This window comes from Triturus cristatus, chromosome 6, assembly GCF_964204655.1.
Source record: "Triturus cristatus chromosome 6, aTriCri1.1, whole genome shotgun sequence".
Classification (NCBI taxonomy): Eukaryota; Metazoa; Chordata; class Amphibia; order Caudata; family Salamandridae; genus Triturus; species Triturus cristatus.
The window spans coordinates 1,442,801,779-1,442,822,387 of record NC_140589.1 but is presented as its reverse complement, the minus strand read 5'-3'; the positions used below and the strand labels follow the sequence as shown (position 1 = coordinate 1,442,822,387).

Sequence of the window (20,609 nt, the reverse complement as noted above, 5' to 3'; positions counted from 1 at the left end):
GATGAGACTGATTTACGTCCCTTTCATGAAAGCACTTTAGCTCCTGAGGCAGCACAGCTGGTTAATGTCCTAGCTGCGGCAATCTCTGTGTACCCTGTGGGTTATGCTCACATCCTGGCAACGCTGGCCTGCCTCAGTATTTCATACTTCTGAGGTAGGCAAAAGGAGCATAAATTACGGAGGGTAACAAATTCATCTTCTAAACAAAGCTCAGGGACTCCAGTTCCCTCTCTGCTGCCTCTCATTGCACCGCCATCAGCATCTTACCCTCTAGAGCAGAGGTCTTCAAACATTTTGATGCCGAGACCCCCCCTGTCATAAAATTTTAAACGTAAGGACCCCCTCCTGATAAAAAATTTTAGAACTTGGTCCTCCTCATCATTGCCAACTATCGACAACCATATACGCCCTCAATTCACACAGCAAATCATGTTTACATTTGGAAAATAAATTAAACAGTGTGTAGCAAACCAAAGGTCAGTGAGTGTGGGGGCATGAACAAACGTGAGGCTAAAACTAGGGGCCTCATTTATGAGGCATTGGCGTAGGGCAGTGCCGCAAGTCTTCTTGCAGCGCTGCCCTACGCCAGTATGAAAGGGCAGGAATGCACCTTTATTATGAAATATGGTGCATTCCTGTCCATTCCCCTGTGTTGGTGCACAAATTGTTGCCTAACGCCAACATAGGCAGGATTGTTTTTGTGCAGGAAGTGGCACCTTCCTGTAAAAAAAAAAATGTTGAGAGGGGTTTTCCATTTTCAATGTGTGCTGAAGAATTCAGCGCACATTGAAAAAGGAACACACATAGAAAGAGGAAAAACGATGAGAAATGAAAACATTTCTCCTTGTTACGCCTACTGTGGGGAGGCGTAAGGTTTTGGCACTGCCCCAGGTTTACATGGTTTCCCAAATCTGGGGCAGCATCTATGGGAACACCCACTGCAATTCCTATGGAACGCCTACTTGACATAGTGTAAGGCAACACAGTGACTTGCGCTGCTTTGTCTTACTCCATATCTAAGAGGCCATGAAAAGCCACGCAGGGTGACTCTGCATCGCCTCATAGATATGATTGAGACGCTTGTGCCGCCAAAGCTTTAAAAAAAAGTGATGCTGTGGCCGCGCAAACCTTTCATAAATCAGCCCCAAAATATTTTGTTAGGTTTTTTAGGTCTTTTACTATCAGGTAGCTACATATAGATTTGCTTAATAAGACCATAAGTAATGCTTTTTTTTGCATACCTGTCCCTTCAACACCTCCCCAGTGGTACTTAGCACTGTGTAAATACAGTTATGGTTAAAAGCATGCACTTCCCAGCCCAGTCCTTTACCCTTTGCATCCTCATGCAAAAAAAACCACATCTTTGCCATCACAATGCTTGGAGTGATTCAAGCAATTAAAGCCAGAACAACTCTCAAGCACCCTTTATATTTGCAGATTAACTCCTAGAGCCCATTTGCATTTCATTCAGGCAAGCAGGCACCCTGGCATGAAGACTTGTTTGAAGGATTGTTTTACCTGTCTGCTTAGCCTCTTCGTTTTACAGCACATGAGACTCAATTAACTTCAGCTGAAGCATTTTAAGGATGAATGAGGGGTCCAGGCCTTTGTCTTTGTCCAAAAGGAAAAGCAAGTCTTGTATTCCAGGCAGACATTAGGCCTGGAAATGTGAGACCCCCTTCCACGGCCCCCCTGGGGGACACGCCCCACAGATTGAAGACGGCTGCTCTAGAGCCTACAGCTCTGCTGGTTTCCTAAATGCACTCCATTTCTCTCCCTTCCTCGTTCAGTTTCTTTGCCCCAACAGAGCAACTTTTAGACTTGTACTGCCCCTTATATAATCATGTTCTCTGGGGTGAGCCGAGCCAGCTCCTTAACAGAAGTAGCGCCACAGGTCAGGCTTCCAGCCCCTCCCGTCAGGTCACCAACTTCGTTCGCTGATTAGGCGTCTCCTCGCTATTCAGCTAAATAAAGGTATGCCACTCATAACTGGTGCTCGGCGCTATGGATGTGATTCGAAGCTCCTGGATGCTGAGCTAAGGCAACAGAAGGAATTGTGGGAGCATAATGTGGTTCCCAGCATCCTCCACTCTCACCATCCCTTGTTGTTTACCTGCTATAAACGCCATCTTCCCACTTGAGGCACAGCTGCCAAACTGAGGTTAAATTTGTGTCCTGAAGGAGAACTTGTAGCCGGTCTGCACCCTGGGCTGAGAAGGCGACGTGGGAGGGGGGCTTTATTTTTTTATTTATTTTTTGCAATTTATATAGTTCAGACATGGCCCAAAGGCATCAGAACGCTTTACAACAATAGCATGATACAAGGATACAGCAGCTACAGTTACAATAATTACGCTCAGACATTTGCATCGATAGCTGCAACCAGGACAAATGCAGCTGTTGGACAAGGGACGTACACGATTTAAGCATTGATTAAGATGGCGGAGGACACACAATGAAGGTAGTTCGTATCCTGGAGAGAGTACTTAGGTTTGGTCGAGGGTGATTAACTCAGGTCTCTGTCAAATAGGAGGAGCTTGAGGTGCTTTTTGAAAGTGGCTATGCAGGTTGTTAGGTGAAGGGAGGGAGGTAAGGAGTTCCAGATTCTTGTGGTGCAAGCAGAGATTGACTGGCTCATGTACTGTTCTCGACTAAAGGTGGGGGGCTCCAGGAGTAGGGATTGGGGATTTCTGGAACCTCTATGTGCGCCAGAGATTTTCAGTTTCTCATTTAGATATGAGGGTGAAGAGGAGTGCAGCACTCTGTGGGTAATGTAGGTGGTTTTGAATTGGGCCCGCACTTCAATGGGAAGGCATTGGAGGATTGGCAGGGCAGGGAAAATGTAGTCAAATTTCTTGAGACCTAAAATGAAGCACGCTGCTGCATGTAGTGTTGCTCTCAGTAGACCTAGGTGAACTTTGCGAATGCCTGAGAAATGGGCAATTCCGTAATCTAGTCCGGAGACAACAAGAGACTGCACCACTGTTTTGAAATATTGTACCGGTATCAATTGTCTGATGCCCCACAGCTGCCTGAGCTGGTGTCATGTGGTTTTGACCATGGCTGTGATGTGGCTATGGAGGTTTGGATGATTGTCAAGGGTTATTCCAAGCGATCTAGCACTGTAGACAATGGCAGGGCTGCCATCCAGGGCAGGAAAGTTGTCCTTCCATTCCTGTTTGCTTTCGGAGGTGAGATCAAAAGAAATTCTGTTTTAGTTGGGTTGAGTTTTAGATGATGGTTAGACACCCATTTTTAAATCTTGATTGAAAGGAGGAGAATGTCTTCAGGGGAAGAGATTTTCATATATATTTGAGTGTCTTCAGCATAGATGTGGAAGAGAATCCCAACGTTTTTGAGAATCACACATAGTGGTTCTAGGTACAGATTAAAGAGGGTTGGAGAGAGGATCGAGCCTTGATGGACCCTTTGATGTACATTGACTGGTCTCGAGAAAGAATTGCTCATTTTCACAATTTGGGAGCAGTTGGTTAGGTAAGAGGAGAACCAAATTGAGGACTGTGCCTCCATAAGCCATGCGTTGTTCAAGAGAGTGAAGGAGGTCCAGATGGTTGACAGTGTCGAATGCAGCGGACAAGTCCAGGAGGACCAGGAGTTACCTGAGTCGAGGATTCTAAGGAAGTCATCAACTGTTTTGAGGATCGCAGTTTCTGTACTGTGGCCCTGGCGGAAACCTGATTTGAGAGTGTCTAGGAGGTTGTTTGTTCGAATGTGTGAAGTGAGCTGGGATGCAACTTTCAATGACTTTGCCTAAAAATGGAAGTGTGGAGACTGAGCGGTAGTTCATGTTCTCTGGGTCAAGAGATGTTTTTTCAAGACAAGAGATTCTTGACTCACTTTTTAATCGTTCTGGAAATAGGCCCTGTTGAAGAGAGGCGTTGACCATGTTGTTCCAAAGGGGGAGTAGGTGTGTGGCAAGAGATTTTCTGATAGATCCTGGAATTACATCCTGAAGTTGGTTTGAGGGTTTCACTTTGAAAATTGTTCGTTGTAGGTCTCGTTCTTAAATTGGGGAGAAAGATGACCGTGAATGGAGTGCCTTATACGTTACAGTCTTAGTTTCTGGATGTTCACTGGGGTGTAGCGAGATATGGATGTCTCTGACTTTTCTATCAAAGAAATGCACAAAGTTGTTGCAGAGGGCCACTGATGACTCAAGAGCTGAAGTGGTGGAGGGCTTTGTAGTTTGCGCGAGAACCTCGAACAGGTGCTTTGGTCTGTTCTTTTCAGAATTCACAAGTGCTCTGAAATAAGAGGATTCGGGCTTTGTATGTGAAGCTTTTTCATACTCAGGTGAAGTGGTGCTAAAATCCAATCCTTCTCACACTTTCTGATAAGCTTTCTTACTTCGTTAAGTTATTTTGAGCACCAAGGACTAGAGGGTTTTTGCCTAGAAGCTGAAGCCCTTTTAGCCTAATGGGCATGGAACACCTGGTTCAGTGGCAGCATCTGCTGTATCTCCACTTAAGGAGGTTGTTTTGGGATGGCTGAGAAATTAAAGGATCATATGTCTCAAGAGCTACGGTATCCTCTCAGGTTTCTGCCATGTCTGGAACTCAGAAGGAAAAATTCAGCAACACTTCCAAGACCCTCCTAGTTCATGTGAGTAATGTGAGTTTTGTCCTGCTTGTCTCATTGAGGTTGGGCTACTATGGCAATGAGGAGTCAGCGAAGGCACAGCAATTCATTTTTACCTAAACTGGAAGTGAGATAGCTGCTCAACTCGGTTACAAGTACAAGTTAACAGGGATATACGTTTCAAACTCCTGTTACCCTGGAGAAGTACTCTTAGGGGTCCACTAATCATAGATTTGGCAGGTGGTCAAGCAGAAGGACTAGCAACTGAACCCACTCTGGACACAGGAGTGTATCTGGACTGCTGGTGGCGACCATTTATGCCATTCGTGGGATATCAACTCATAAATACTTGTAGGAAAAACTGGAATGCTAAGTAAAGCTTTCCTTCCAAGGAGACACTTTTACATCGGGTATTATCTCTAATTCAATGCATTTTGCTCCATGCTTTTGTGATTTCATGGTGTTTAATGCACGCACCAATAATGATAAAGGTGAACACATAAGACGTGATTTACAAAACGGCTCAAATAAAAGTTAATGGGTTCACATATCCTCTCAACTGGTTTTAACAAATATATACTTTTCATAAAACTTATAAAGATTTTTAAGAGCACTCCTGTGAATTTGCATCTGTCACATGTAAAACCATTTACATGTGTTTAAATATACATGGAAATGGCCAAGCGGCTCCTCTGCTAAGGCGGATAAGTGTCGCCCCACTGTGCAGTGCAAAGTAAAAGTAAAATGATAATATTGGAACGTCTGTTATTATTATTTTATTTTTACTATTGCAGCCCTGTTGATACGGTGGGGTGGAACGGGGCCGGCCTCCCCTGACGTCGAGGCCGGAGGAGGATTAATGGCTGCACCTAAAGTGGCATGAGGCTTTGGCTGGCCATCTAGGCCAGCCAAACCGTCATACGCACTGTGCATGTTCTCCACAGGCTGTATTATACTGTTAGTGGAGAACATGCCCAGCCTCCAAGCCCCTTTCTGAGCACCAAACCACGGCGCTCAGACCAATCACAGCGCTGCTTAAGCCAGCGTTGTGATTGGTCAGGGGATTCTGGGAGGCTGGGTTCTTCCTGCTGGAGGAGAAGCAGTGGTTGCGACGGAGACCTCCAAGTAAGTTTGCTTTTCTTTCTTTATTATTTTTTTCCTCCCCCACCAGCCCCCCTGCTACTGTTCCCTGCCATCCGCCAAAATGGCACTCCAAAGTGCACTTGTGTTTTCTAATTTTTTCATTTTTTTTTCTCTGTGGGGTTTCCCTGTGCAGTATCCCCTTGCCTTAAACTCCCGTCATTTTTGTGGTGATTGTTCCCCATTCCTGCCCTAAACATAGATTTAATCTCCCCTATGACAGCAGTAAATTTGGACCATATCCAGAGTCTATCTGCAAAGGTTTATATATACACCCACAAACTCACAAGTGTGTGAGTATTCACCAAATTTCACACGTGGAGCTATCCTATGAGCAGATTGTCCATAAGGAAAATCCCTTATAATGGCACAGCTTTAGTCGAGCCAATCACATTTACAAGAGTAAGCTCCAACGGATCTGGTGAGATTTTAATCGAGAATGCTGTTATTTGCGCACAGTAGTGGCACTTAGATTTGGATTATGGCGTTGTGGGTCAGCCCCTAGATATTTAGGGCTTATTTACCAGCACCTTGGCCACCGGTACGTCACTTTTTCCCATATCAAAAGTGAATCACCGGCGGCGCGTGTGGCTTGTAAATAAGCCCCTTAGAGTCCGCCCTTCCTTAGTTGTCTAATACTGATGATAAGATAGGCAGGTGGCAAGCCAGCTTTTCAACTTGATGCATTCTCCTGCAGTTTCTACTATTTTAAAGTAAATTACTCGATAAAGACTGCTAAAATGTGAGCTTTCTTTTTCTATGGCGCTTGTGAACAAGTCTGTGGCCTCCTAGCAGTTCTCTTGACCTTTGAACAAGACCTTCAATTGATGTAGTTCTTCGGTTCTCAACAAAAAAAACAGGGCTTTGATTTATGCAGCAGATTCTTGTAACCAATATTTCAGTGTTTTTATATCTACTAGTGATTCACACATTACAGCTTAAGACAGTTCAGGCGTCTCTTCCTGAAATGTGTTTTTTTCTTGAAAGTAACACTTTCCGCTTCTTGTTTGCAGCGATCCCAAGCACGTGTTCTCGGCTCCATATATCGACATATTGACCAGAAGGTCAAAGGTCGACCCATTTGACGAGACTCTGCTTGGAGAGAATTGGAGATGCCCCGAGCACGAGCTCGACAGGAAAATGGCTGGCTCAGCCGTCCACTGCTGCTACGCATATCGAGGTAGTATGACTGATTATTCAGTGTTTTATTTGCATCTCCTTTTCAATTTTTCTGTTATCAGTAACAAAAATAAATAAAAAAGCATTGGCATAGCCAATAGGTCTCGCTTTTGGGACCTTATAAGTATTTACTTATTCAGTACAATATCCTTGGTGCAACAACATCAACTGTTGTATGGCTAAACACTTATAAGGTCTCAAAGGCGAGACCTATTGGCTATGCCAGTGCTTGTTATTATTAAGCTTGTGAATGCAACAGAAAGAGTACTCTGTGCTTTCTGTTGTTTAATGCAGACTGTCTAAATTTAAAGTCCTGGAAAGCAGCCAGGGGTTTGGACAAACTCGCCGTAATGCGTTTTAAAAACGCCCTCTTACAATCGAAAATATTCTGTCTTATTGTTTGAAGCAAACAATTTAGAGCGAATTAGTGCTGTGCTTTTGCTCAGTTTTCGAAATCCCTAAAAGTACCGAACCTCAGGCGCATAAGAAAAGAAGATAATGTATTACATTAATGATACCAAGGTATTACAATTTAAGAGGAAAACAAGTCGGCCAAAATAACACCTTTTTTGTGTAGTATGTAGATCACGCTACAATATGGCTTTCACGCAGCAAATAATGTTTATAATTTAATAGCCATTCGGCGACTACATTCAGGGCCCACGCCCTGACACAGCATCAACTAAGGCAGAGATGGCTTACTCGAGTAGCTGATAGCAGGGGTTTTTAAAAATGTATTTTACGAACGGCCCCGCCCCCTCTGCGCAAAAGCGTACATTGGCGCACATTGACCTTGGTTATTTTTAACGAGCGGTATTTTTCGTTTTATGGGGGCAGCCATAATAAACGAGTTTGCAGTGCTATCATAGCAGTTCACACTCACATAACCTCCCAAGAGTAACAGCACATCAAATTAGACCCCTTGAAACGGCCGTCTTATGTCCAGTGACCAAAAGCGCTGCGAAGCCTACACTGGGTAAACTCTTAGCCAAGGAGCTACAGAGATGGTATCTCGTGCTCGAGATCCCCAATTAGCAAGGAAATAGTCTTCAATGTAAACTCTAGAGTTAAGCTTGGGAGTTAGTAACACATACACACGCACATAGAATCACACTATTTTCGCAAAGGCTGCCTGATATGTGTGTGTGAAACCAAAACAAAATACGGACACAACTCATTCAATCAGACACTGCGGGAGTAAATATCGTCCCATTGTGTCTGTGTGTGTGTGGGGGGGTCTCCGCCACTAGAGAATACCACAAGTGCACTGTGCACAAGTGGCGCTGCGGCTGAATACATTCAGAGCAGCAGGAGTGCTTCGAAGCACTTCTTTTAGAGAGGGCGAGGTAGTGTTGAGCTACCGTTTCCTGTCAGTGACCCCAGCGGTTAGTGACCCCTAGTGCTGGTCCAGGTGACTCGTGACCTCCGTAAAGTGCAGCTGTGTGAATTTTGTGTTAACACACCTCTGCTCGGCTCCCCACAGCAGCCTCTGAAGCATCGTTTCTAAGGTGAAAGCAGCTGACACAGAGGTCACTATCTGTCTCTCTGGCAGGAAGCAAGCCGCCGGGCCACAAACAGCGAGGCGCGTGCACCACCCTGGTGAATGGATGTTTAAGGGGGAATACCATGTAAAAAGATTAATTACACAGCCTCTTGCTGCATCATTTCATAGGGCGAATGGACGCATATGCAGCACCAAACCTGCACGCGCTTATGACTGGACGTGGGTAGCATTTTTTTGTTTGATTTAGAAAAGGGCGCGGACTGCAATATGTGTGAGGGGAAAGGAAATAAGGAAAACAATTGTGAAAATGAACGCGATCACGATAGGGAAAACAAAGAAGCCTGCAAGTGGTGCGCGCACGCGCGCCACAGCCAAGCATGTGATATCAATTATCACGCCCATGTCTGAGCACGATAATTGAAACCACATGGCCTATTAGTGTCTATTACACGCACCAAGCGCGTAATAGACACCAATAGGCCATGGGAGGAGCATTGCTCTTCCCATGGCCTATTGGTGTCTATTACGCGCACCAAGCGCGTAATAGACACCAATAGGCCATGGGCGGAGCAATGCACTCGCCTTTGGCCAATTGCGTGCAGTCTTTAATAAAAAGACGCATGAAACGGCCAATGGGGTAGCACAAAAGGAATCGCACACGCACGAGCGTGTGCTATTCCTAGGTCAGTGCTGAATCCCCGTTTTTCACCTACTAAATGTCTCGCGCTGCGCGAGCACTGTTACGCTGTGCAACGCTAGGCGCGAGACCTAAAAAGAAGTCTTGACGTTTCAGAAACTTGGATAGTGGGCATCCTTGTCATGTTGTGCAACTAATATTTCATTTACTCAGAGGTGAGATTGTGGTAAAGCAATGTGACACGTTTTTTGTGTATAGAGACTGCTCAGTGCTCACCAGTCTGGTGGGGTACTTAACCGCAAACTGTAGGGCTACCTACTCCCTTATGAGTCAGTCCGACCACCATATTTCCGCCAGAGGAGTTATTTTCTGACTGACCATCAGATATTAGACCGTCAGTCTAATGTCAGACTGTAAGATAATTTTTTTCCTGTTCAGGACTGTCATAGGAAAATATAACACCAACATTGGCAAAACCACCATGGCTTTGTTTTAATATACGTTAGCGAATCTATTGCCATTGCCAATACTTGTATGTGATAGTCAAAATATGTTAAACAAACATTGGCAAAGCCAATAGGTCTCACCTTGGAGACCTGTTGCCTCTGCCATTGTAATTTCTTCATGTTGACCAGCATCAAAACAGTGGATGTACAGAATGAAGGAAAGATAATAAAAGCAATAATAACTTAATAAGCAAGATGACGCAGCCACTCGGTCGTGTCATATTGTAGTCGCGTACATGCGTTAAACATGAACTCTACATGTTAGTTTTACTTGGTGTTAAAGACTCACCCTTACCTGTTAGTAGTACTCACTGCACTGCTTAAAGACTTATTTAGGGTGTAGAAAGGGGGAGGTGTTGTGGGCATGTATTAGATGCACTCTGGATTCTCGGTAGGTGAGTCTCTGGAGCCGGATCCTGGAGTAATTCTGCTGCCTGGAGAATCAACAAACCCAGTATGCACCCCGCTTCACGGTGACATCAGCATACAGACTTACTCCCTCCCACCTCACATATTTTGGATAAGGCTTTTTTTTGGGAGGTGGGCCTTCATGTGGAGATTACTTATTGGTAGTGCCCTTAGGAGAACACATTTTCGGATTTAACAGGATTGCTCTGCTTTGTAATGACTGAGCCAGCTGATACGTTTCTACATTTATAGAGGGCCAGAAAGCAGTCTAAGGGCCGCTATCAGATCCCGCATAAAGTGCATGTTTTCGGTGATTCGCAACTCCAAGCATCGAGTGTTGTTTTATAGCGGTATATTTTGCACATTATTCTGTGTGCGTCGTCGTTTAGGGGGAATGTCTATGTATAGCTGTGCTCTGCTCCGGCAGTGCAAAATCACTAATCTGATGTCAGAGGTTCAAATTTGTTAAATTACACTAAGTGATGTAAATTAATCTGTTTTCCATCCTGAAGCGTGCCTGTGAACAGAACATTAGTTCACAGGGTTTACTAAATAACGGTTAATCGTTTACCATTCAAACGCATAATTCCTGGTGAACGATTTGTAACACATCCCAGACATTATCCAGGCAGGAATGCTGACTCGTGCGAAAAGCATACATACAGTATGAATTTAATTTCACACCGCCAGGAGATGCTGTTCCAAGAGTGCATCGCTACACAGGCTCAGTGGGTTGAGCGCCTGTCATGGGCGTCTGCAGGGGAGGAGGACTAGGCGCCCCCCCCCCTTCCTCCGGATTTTTCACTGCCCTTTAAAAAAATATGAAGATTGTGTTGCTGGTATAATACCGACAGCGCGATCCTGACCATTATTTACATTATTGCCCCCCTTGAAAAAGGTTCTGCGGACTCCTGTGCATAGGTCAGTGTTCAGTCGCCAGAGCACAGAATCGGATTCGAGCAGGACTGACTCCTCCAATAATCCTTATAACGGATGAAGAAAGGGATACCTCAGCCATTTGAAAATACCGATAAATTCGTGTGCCATACTGTGATTGCTTCTAAAAATAAAAAAATCAAATTACGTGGAAGTTCGGTTTCACTTTTGAAGATTATAACAGAAAAAGCTATTGCACTAAAAACTCATTCCAGCCAGTGCACAGCAATTAGTATTGCCATATTTGTAGAAAATGAACCCTAAAGACATTCAACAAAGTAGAAATATCAGCATACCTTATGCATATTTAAAGGAGAAAGCGTTTACAGTGCCCTCACTCTAAAACTAGCTAAACCCAGTGTAGGACTTGGCCTTTTTGGCTAAAGTTCCCTAAACTCTTTGCTTTCCCCCTAGACCGTTTTCCTGACCTAGAGATGCCAATTTAGATGCTTTGGGTACTTTGCCACTGCTGATCAGTGTCAAAGTACAAGAGTTCCCTGTTTAAAATGTAATGGTCATTGGTTGGCCATGATTGGTATGTTTGTCTTACTAGTAAAAATCCCTAGTGATGTGCACTGTGTGTGCAAGGGCTAGTAATGCAAGGGCGCGCAGAGAAGGGAACTCAGGCCTTCAGTGTAGCGCCTGCGCGCAGAATGCTAAGTTAGCATGTTGTCCTGACAGGCATGACTTTCTCTTTTTCATACACATTGCGTACCCCGGTGGTAGATCTCAGGTAACCACTGGGTAGGGTGCAGTGGAGGTAAAAGGCAGAAGGTATACTGAGGTGTCTGCTATGTTCTGACAGTGAAAAACTCTCCATTTCGTTTTTCACTGCTGAAAGGCCATTCTGCCCATAGGACAGAATAGGGGAGGCTGGGTGTTGTGTTTGTTAGCCTAGTTTCCTGTCAGTTTATAATGGAGAGGTGAAGTTTAGTATGTATGAACTCACAGTGTTATAACACATCTTTCTGTGAAGGTGGTTTTGTCACTTTGTGTTCATAAACCACTCTTTTATAAAGTGGCTGAGTTTTGTGCTCTGAGCATTTCTGTGTGTCTGAAATGTGGATTGTCTGTCTGCAACTGAAAGGTGAGAGGAGCGGGGAGAGGTCTTGACCCAGGGAGGGGTTGAGATGGCACCAGGCTGCCCTGCATCTGGAGAGTAGGGGGAGGAGAAGCCCGGGAAGTGAAAAGGCCTGGGCCGGTGCTATAAACCAATTGACCCATCTCCTGCTGAGTGATTAAGGATCCAGACCCCCAGTATCAAAGGGAGAGAGGTGCCACTGGGAGGGAGACACCCAGAACTGATTTAGGGAGGAGTCAGGGACCCTTGAGCATATGCGAACTTCAAAGACATTAAGGGCTATAATCAGGAGAGTTGAAACCCCTGAAAGTGGGAATGAAACAGATATGGATTGAGACTGTAAAGGCTTGGACCCATTCTGTGGTCAAGAGGAACCTCTGCTAAAGAAGGAGCAACTGAAGAGACTGCCGTGGATAGACCAATCCTTGCTTCGTAATCTGGGGCTGGTCTGCAGTTTGCTGTTCTAACTAAGGGAGAGGCTTTTGGGACTCTGCTTGGAGGCGCTGGGTCCCCCTGCTTGAAGAAGACTGTGCTTTGTGCTGTGTCTTGTAACCCCCAAGGGCCCGAGGTGAGCTGGCTCCCTGTTTGAAAATACAGGATCCTAAAAGTTTCCGGAGAAGTCCAAAGCAACGCGGTGTGCATGTGCTTTTGCTGCTTGAGACCCTCAGAAGTTGTGCCGTGTGATCGTGGGCACGCAGGAGTAAACTAAGTCACAAACGCACTGGGTGCGTGTCGAAGTGCAGGCCAAGGCGTTGGTGAAGAGGGCCTGGTCGTGGTGTGCACGGGAGACGAGGTGAGGCTCAAACGCGCAGTGTGCGTGTCGTGATGCAGCCGGGGCGTTGGTGAGGAGCGCCTGGGCATCGTGTGCACCAACCGAAGAAGTGAGTCTCGGACGCGCTGGGTGCGTGTCGTGGTGTGGCCCGGGTGTTGGTGAAGAGCGCCTGGGCCTCGTAGGCACCAAAAGAAGAAGTGAGTCTCGGACGCGCTTAGTGCGCATCGTGGTGCAGCCAGGGCGTTGGTGAGGAGTGCCTGGACATCGTGGGCACCGGGAGAAGAGGTGAGACTTGGATGTGCAGAGTGCGTGTCGTGGTGCAGCGAGGGCGTTGGTGAAGAGCGCCTGGACATCGTCTGCACCGGGAGGAAAGGAGAGACTCGAAAGCGGAGGGTGCGTGTGGAGGTGCAAGCGGAGCGTTGGTGAAGAGTGGCGGATCGTCGTGAGCACCAGAGAAGAGGCGAGTCTCGGATGCACGGTGTGCGTGTCGAAGTGCAACCTGAGGCGCTGGTGAGGAGTGCCTGAGAAAGGGGGTGCACCGAATTGGAAGTAAAGTCTCCACAGTGCTGAGAGCGGATCTCGGTGTGGACTGAGACTGCCGGAAGAAGTGCCAAGTCATTGGGGCACTCGGAGTCACCCGCAGCGGCCCGAACCGGCAGCCACGGAAAAGCTGAGCCGCCGGTCCGAGTCCACCGCACCCCGTGACAGAGTTCTGGATCAAGGCCCAAGTCGCTGACTTCGGGGAGGAGAGTGGGGTCACGCCCCCAGGCAACGTGGATCAACACCTGGGGTGGGGTGCGGGCCCAGAGGGACACTCTCTCGGCCTCCCGGTTCAGTCAGCTGCCGAGCCGTTGCTTCGGCTCAGATCCCGGCCCGTGCTGACCCAAGGAAGTACAGTGCTGGGGCCAGAGTGGGAAGCAGTACTTTTGTGTCCTCATTTGATCCATAACCGGGGCACTGTTAACGGAGCACGTAAAACTGTCGTATTACACTTTGCATTATTGCTGCTAACGAACTATCAAACTGTCGTATGACACCTGACCTTATTTGTGCCTGACGAACTACATGCTTGGTGCACTACGCACTATGTTATTTTTCCCTTTCATATTACCTGATTGTAATGTGTGCGCATTGCATTATTTCTTCAGTGCATAGTATCTGAGTATAACGTGGCGCAGTGTAATATTTCTTCATTGCACCGTACAGGATTGTAGCGTGACGCATTGCTTTGTTTCTTCCTGGTACTGGGCATGCTGGTGGTGATACGCATTGCATTATTCCTTCAATTGCAAAGTACATGACTGTGGCGCTACGTATGGCATTATTTCTCTGTTGCACAGTATAAGAGAATAAGGTTACGCATTGCAGTATTTGTTTCCTTTTGCAACGTGTATGATCCTAGCAATACGACTGACCTAACCTTTTGGAAACGGTTAGAAGTGAGCTTAACTGTTGGTTAGGAGCGGTGGTTGGGATTAGAACCTACCAACCCATCGGAAAGAATACTACCCATTCTTATATGTTGATTTTGTATCGTGTGGTTGAATCATATAATTGCTTATATAAAGATTATACTCATTTTATTAAAACTTGTGTGGAGTCTATTTGTGGTGACATCATGAGGTTACGGTGAGCGTGGTTGCACATACTGAACACTCGTGCCTTGGAGATAAGCCTGGCTGCTCGTGCCAAGCTACTAAGGGGGTGAGCAGGGCTATCTCAGACGGTGTCCTTACTTAGCCTAACGTTGAAGAGAGGGGTCGGGGACTCCCGCCTCCAGCATTTGGTGGCGGCGGTAAGCGATAAGGACCCCCACTTCCAACACCCAGCAGCCCAAAAACCACCCATGTGTAAAACAGCTGGCGGTTTTGGATACAAGAGTGCTCGAGTCATTTTCTGTGACATTAGGCAATCTTCGCTTCTGTAGCACAAGCACTGTCTGAACTGTTTTACTTAGTACGAGTTTCATGAACATTTAACTGGTGGCAGCACTATAAAACTGTAGTTTGCTGTAGAAGCAAAAAAAAAAATACTAGAAAAAAAATCTCTATCTATGGGGCAGCAGGCAGCATGAGTGGGAGAGGGAAGGAATTGTACCTGAATCACGTGGGCAGCAGCAGCCAGGCACTGATTAAGTTGAATCAATCTGTGCTTGGTCCCTGCTCCACTGAAAGGATTGGAAGTAACGTTTGGCCAGCACTGGCCAATTAAGGAGGCTACAAAGAAGAGGGACACAGCAGCCAACAAATGGTAATCAATAGACAGGTTCCAAACCCTATTTGTAAACAATAGTGCCTCGCATGTGAGACACACGCACTAGTGCATTCTCTCGCTGGTTCGATCCTAAAACTGAACCTGGCTGGTGGAGCGTCGCATGCAGACACACCAGCAGTCATCTTGGATGATGCGTCATGACAAGTCCACACATGAACAGCCAGTTTGAGATGAATGTCTCATGAGGTCTGAACAAGGATCAGTCCAATGCATCAAAATAGTTCCAACTAAATCCCTATTTATCATTAAATTCCAAACCTTCCATAGAAAACATATTCACATAACATGTAAAGCGATCTGATACCTTTGGGTCTAGCTAGCGCTATATATAACTTTAAAATAAAAATAAATCTGAATTCACGTAGCATAGTTGTTAGACCTGGCACATTGGCGTGGGTCTCCCTTCCATTTTTCGCTGTTGCCTCATATGTTTTTGCTGGTGTTAGTTGCTCAGGGCACTGTGCCACTGCTGTCCAGTGCCACAGTGCAAGTGCTCCCTATTGTAAATTGATGTATGATTTGTGATTCCATGATTGGTTGGTTTTGTTTACTTGTCAGACCGTAGTACAGTGCACCAGGAGTGCCCAGGGCTTGTAAATCCAAATACTGCTGGTGGGCTTGCAGCACTGGTTGTGCCACCCACAGAAGCAGCCTGTAAAAATCTGTCTAAGGTCTGCCATTGCAGGGCCTGCGTGCAGTCTGGTACTGTCATGCTGACTGGGCAAGTGCACCCACTTGCCAGTCCCTAAACCTTCCCTTTTCTTCATATCAGACACCTCTATGGTAGGCCCAAGGGCAGGGTGCATTGTAAGGATAAGGTAGAACATGCCCTGGTGTGTGTGGCATGTTCTAATAGTGAATGACAGCCATTTTCGTTTTTCACTATTGCAAGGCTATCTGTTCTCCATAGGCCAGAATGGGCAGTTTGGTTATTACGTCTTATAATCCTAACTGACTCAGAGAACATGGTAGAAATTCGAATTTAGTATGCCTGAACTCAGAATGATAAAATACATCTTTTAGTGAAGATGGTTTTAACATTCTGTGTTTGAAAATGCCACTTTTAGAAAGTAGGCATTTTCTTGTCTAACCATTCAAACCTGCCTCTGCTAGGCTGTGTATTCATTTGTCTGGAGTTTGAGTGACATGGCTGGGGAATTCCAGGAGACAGGGTGAGGTGCCCCAGTGGTGAATAGAGAGATCTGCATCTAGATGGGTGGGAGGAGTTGCACCTGGGACCTGAATAGGGCTGTGCCTGCCTTCCACAATGCTGGCTCCACCTCCTGGGGAGCGGCTGATGTGTCTGCCCTGCACAGTAAATGAAGAGGAGGAATCCTGTCAACAAAGTGCTCCAGGGCTGTTCTTGCCTTTCACAATGCTGTCTCCACCTCCTGTGGGGCGTCTAATGTTTCTGCCCTACACTGTGAAAGGAAAGGAGAAGTCTGGTAAACAGAGTGCTCAGGAACTGGTTTGGACTGGGCAAAGGCCACTCTGCCTTCAGAGGACAAAGGATTTTTGGGTATAAGTATTGGGACCCTGATCCCAAGAATTTAGATCACTTTGGGAAAACAAGAAGAACCTCTGCTGAGGGAGGAACCAGAAGAAGCTGAGGAGGAAACTATCCCTGAACCTGGGGGATTGGCCTGCAGTGGTTGCCTTACTGCCAAAGAGAGGAGAAAGGAACTTTGTGTGTCCTTTTGCTCAACTTGTGAAGGATCTCCAAGGGCTTGGAAAAGAGCTTGCCTCCTGCTGAAGTCTCAGGAACAACAGACTTCACCCCCCAGCTCCCCAGAGTTCTTTGAAAGTGCCTGCTGCTGTTGTTGGGCCTTCTGAGGGACTGCATGTCGCAAGGAGCTGGAAGCGCGACTCAATAAGAAGCGTGCCGCCGTCGGAGCTGTTGTCGTCGCACTGTAGGACTTGAAATTTTCATTCTCAGGGTAATATAACAAAGAAATTGGCGAAGAAGCTGAAATATGAAAAGACATCTTTATTAAACTCAAATGAGTGAGACTACGTCACACAGAAGCCTTAGCAACTGAATGAGGCAGTCTCCAGAATGGTCTTAGCTCAGACCTTTTATACCATTTATTATGCCCTAGGCATACAAGGGAGTTGTACCAGTCACATTCCTAAACAAATGAAAAAGCTAGAGAGGCAACATTATAATTACAGGGTTTCAGTTGACAAAGGTAAAAAAGCCGGACAAAACCAACATTCTTCTTTAGACACGCTGGATAAACCCATAATAAAAATGGTCTCCTCCCCATCGTAAATAGACCATAAAAGCAGGAACAGGAACAGATGAGAGGCAGGATAAGGGGTGTGTATGTGCATACCAAACTTTACAATCTCCTGTTCTTTGATCTCTATCTGACCAGCTGCCTAACAAGGAACTGGCTCAACGAGGTCAGCTTCAGGCAACAGGGTCAGTTCACTCAGGTCATTCAAAAGTCAGCTAAAGTCATCAGCCTATGTGAGGGCAACCACAAAATGGCTGCTATGCACAAAATGGAACCCATGGTTCAGAACGAAATCTCCAAATACACAGTGAATCCATCGGTGTAACATGACGAAAACACTCATGCATACCGCACTCATCATTTGCGGTTCGCTGATACCAAAATCGTCATGATACGACGATGTTTATAATACGGGTCCAGAATTTGCAGTACCACAGACCCTCCTTTTGCCCTTACATAGGCAGTAACCTAAACTCATGTCAATCTGAATCCAGGTCTATATTCATCAGATCATCAAGATGTTGCTGGAGCATAATCCTATTACTTAGCAACTCTCTCGGGACACGTCTCCTTACACATTTCATTTCATAAGGCTTTATTCGGAGCAAAAAACAGGTCCATAAAAGCACAGCATAAAAAGACAACAATATAAAACAACAGTCAAAAGCAGGAAATACAACAATTTAAAAAGGTTAAAAAGGCATACTTTTCCTTGCATTAATTGATTTAAGGAGAAAGGTAGCCGTATAAAAACAAACGTCGGGGTGATGTAAGTTAAAAAGCAAACTCATGCAGTCATGTATTGTCCTGACTCCAAATTTAGCAAACAGGGGTTTCAAGTAAGCAATCCGCAGGTATTTGTACAACTGACAGAGCAAAAGAAAGTGCACAGTGCTTTGGGGGGTGGTATTGTCACACGGACAAGGGCCAGCAGGATGTAAATGCTGAGAGGGGAAAGCAACAAGTTTGTGGACTACTCTGGTTCTAAGTCTAGCCAACACAAATCGATGTGCCTTCCAGGTCACTTGTGACAAATACGGTTGGAAACCCACAAATTCATTTAAATCATGATAAAGAACACAGGATGAGAGTTCAGAGCTATTTTGATGCCTCCTGGTGGAAAGCTGTTGTAAAAAACAGTGCTTAAGTTCAATTTTAGACAGCTCAGTAGCCCCACATCGATCCACAATGATGTTAATGTTAAAGATCTCACGAAAATTAACCACAATATACTTTAACCATGGGATCTTTAAATGATGGTCCAAAGAGAGGCAATCTGAAATAATGGCTCTGCACAATGAGGTCTCTTCTTTTATCCAAATGGAACGCCATAGCATCAGTGGCCTAAGGAGGATCAAGTCGGCAAGATGGTAAATACCCAGTTCATTGTGCACTAAAGCATTAGAAACAGAGCTTGGTAGGCACAAAAGTCTCTTCAAGAATACATTCTCCTCGACCTGAAGAGACCCTGCCGGGGCGTAGCCCCAAATCCCCGCTCCGTACAAGGCGATCGAGACACAACGGGACTGAAAAATTTTAAGCATGTCATAGACCCGCCTGTCTCCCAGTTTCGTAGCCATTGTGAAAATTCCATGAGCACTCCTCGCCACCTTAGCCCGGACATTCTTATGTTCGTTGGCCCAAATGTTATTATTTGAAAAAGTGACCCCCAAGTACAAAAAATTGTCAACGTCCTGGACCTTCTGTCCCTCTATAAAAAATGAGAACTGTTTCTTTCTGTTCCTTCGCCCGCATTCCATAACATAGGTTTTAGATTTATTTATCACTAACTTTCTGCTTTTAATGAATTGCGAAAAGCCGTCCATCAGCCGTTGAAGGCCGTTTGGGGTGCGTGAAATTAGGACTGCGCCGTCCGCGTAAAGTAACACAGGGACGTTGTCCTCATTAATTTTGGGAGCATCCACTGCCAGAGATTTGAGAAAAGAATCAATCTCATTGATGAAAAGGGTAAAAAGCAGTGGGGCCAACACACATCCCTGTCTAATTCCACGCCCAATCTCAAACTTAGTTGTACATTCTCCGTTGGAACCGTAACGGACACAAGCACGTAGTTTAGCATAAAGACGTGCTAGAAAAAACACGATGCCCTCGGGTGCCCCAATTTCAATTAGCTTTGCCCAGAGAATGCCATGGTCCACCAGGTCGAAGGCACTACTCAAATCCGCAAAGCAGAGATAAATAGTGCCGGTCTTTGCCAAAGTATATTTACCGATGAGCAGGTCTAAATTTAGACACTGCTCAATCGTACCACGACCCTTCCTGAACCCAAACTGGCTCTCTGCTAAAATGCCATTATCCTCCGCCCATTCTTCCAACCTTACTAGAAGCACTCTACTCATAACTTTTACGGAAGAATCCAACAAGGAGATTGGACGATAGTTCTTAACGTCTCCTCGGTTTCCTTTCTTGAATATTGGAATTAGGATGGATTCTTCCCAGGTAGGGGGCACCTCATTACGGACTGCTGCGTTGAAAATATTAGTTAACAAAGGCCCCCATACTTCAGGGACCAATTTATAAACATCGATTGGTACCCCGTCTGGACCCTGTGCTTTTCCTCCTTTACTGACCCTTATACTATCTAAAACCTCTTGGACGGTGATATTCAGTGGCGTATGCGGCCACCTATTCCCTATATCCCTGGATGCACTGTCCGAATCAAAGATTTTAGAAAAATGAGAGACCCACTCTTCCTTCATAACGTTGGAAGTTAATTCGGGGATTTTATCATCTTTGAGGAATGGGGAATTAACTGTTTTCCAAAACAGGGTACAATTATTCGATTCAGCAGCCAGGGTCAAATTGTCCCATGCCTCCTGTTGGAGTTCCAATTTCCTCCGTTTAAGGGTTTCTTTGTATCTGGCTCTAAGATCAACAACCAGACCCTTATCTCTTGGCGTAGCTGATAAAGCTAACTTTAGTTCCTTTAGGGCCAGGGTACAAGCTGAATTTAACCACCCCGCAGGCGTTCCTCCTTGTACTTGAGTGTACTAGTAAGCTTAGAGTCGATGACCGCATTAATACCAATAAAATACTCAATAGAGCCAGTGGTACCTTGATTGTCTTCTAAGATCCCTGTAATACCTGCCAGGCAACTAGTGATGATTGAATCAGACATGATTTCAGCCTTATCCCCCTTCCACCTGAGTCTGGTGCCATTAGGGCGCACAGCCTCAATGTTGTTAACAATACACCCCGGAATGCGGGTCCCTTTGTTTTCCCATAGCATGGCCTCTACTATCAGGCAATTGTGGTCACTAAGCTGGATGTCTAAAACTTTCGGTGCCATAGTACAGGCCTCAAGACTCGAGG

The 20,609-nt window shown here is 45.7% G+C and overlaps 1 protein-coding gene across 1 annotated transcript in view; it reads left to right on the top strand.

Moving 5' to 3' along the window:
* Nucleotides 1-20,609, top strand: part of LOC146821513 (uncharacterized) — a 436,639-nt gene that overhangs the window by 130,601 nt on the left and 285,429 nt on the right. Inside the window, exon 5 of the mRNA XM_085612507.1 lies at nt 6,753-6,919. Coding sequence (XP_085468633.1) covers nt 6,753-6,919 — 167 coding nt within the window. The remainder of the gene's footprint in view (nt 1-6,752; nt 6,920-20,609) is intronic.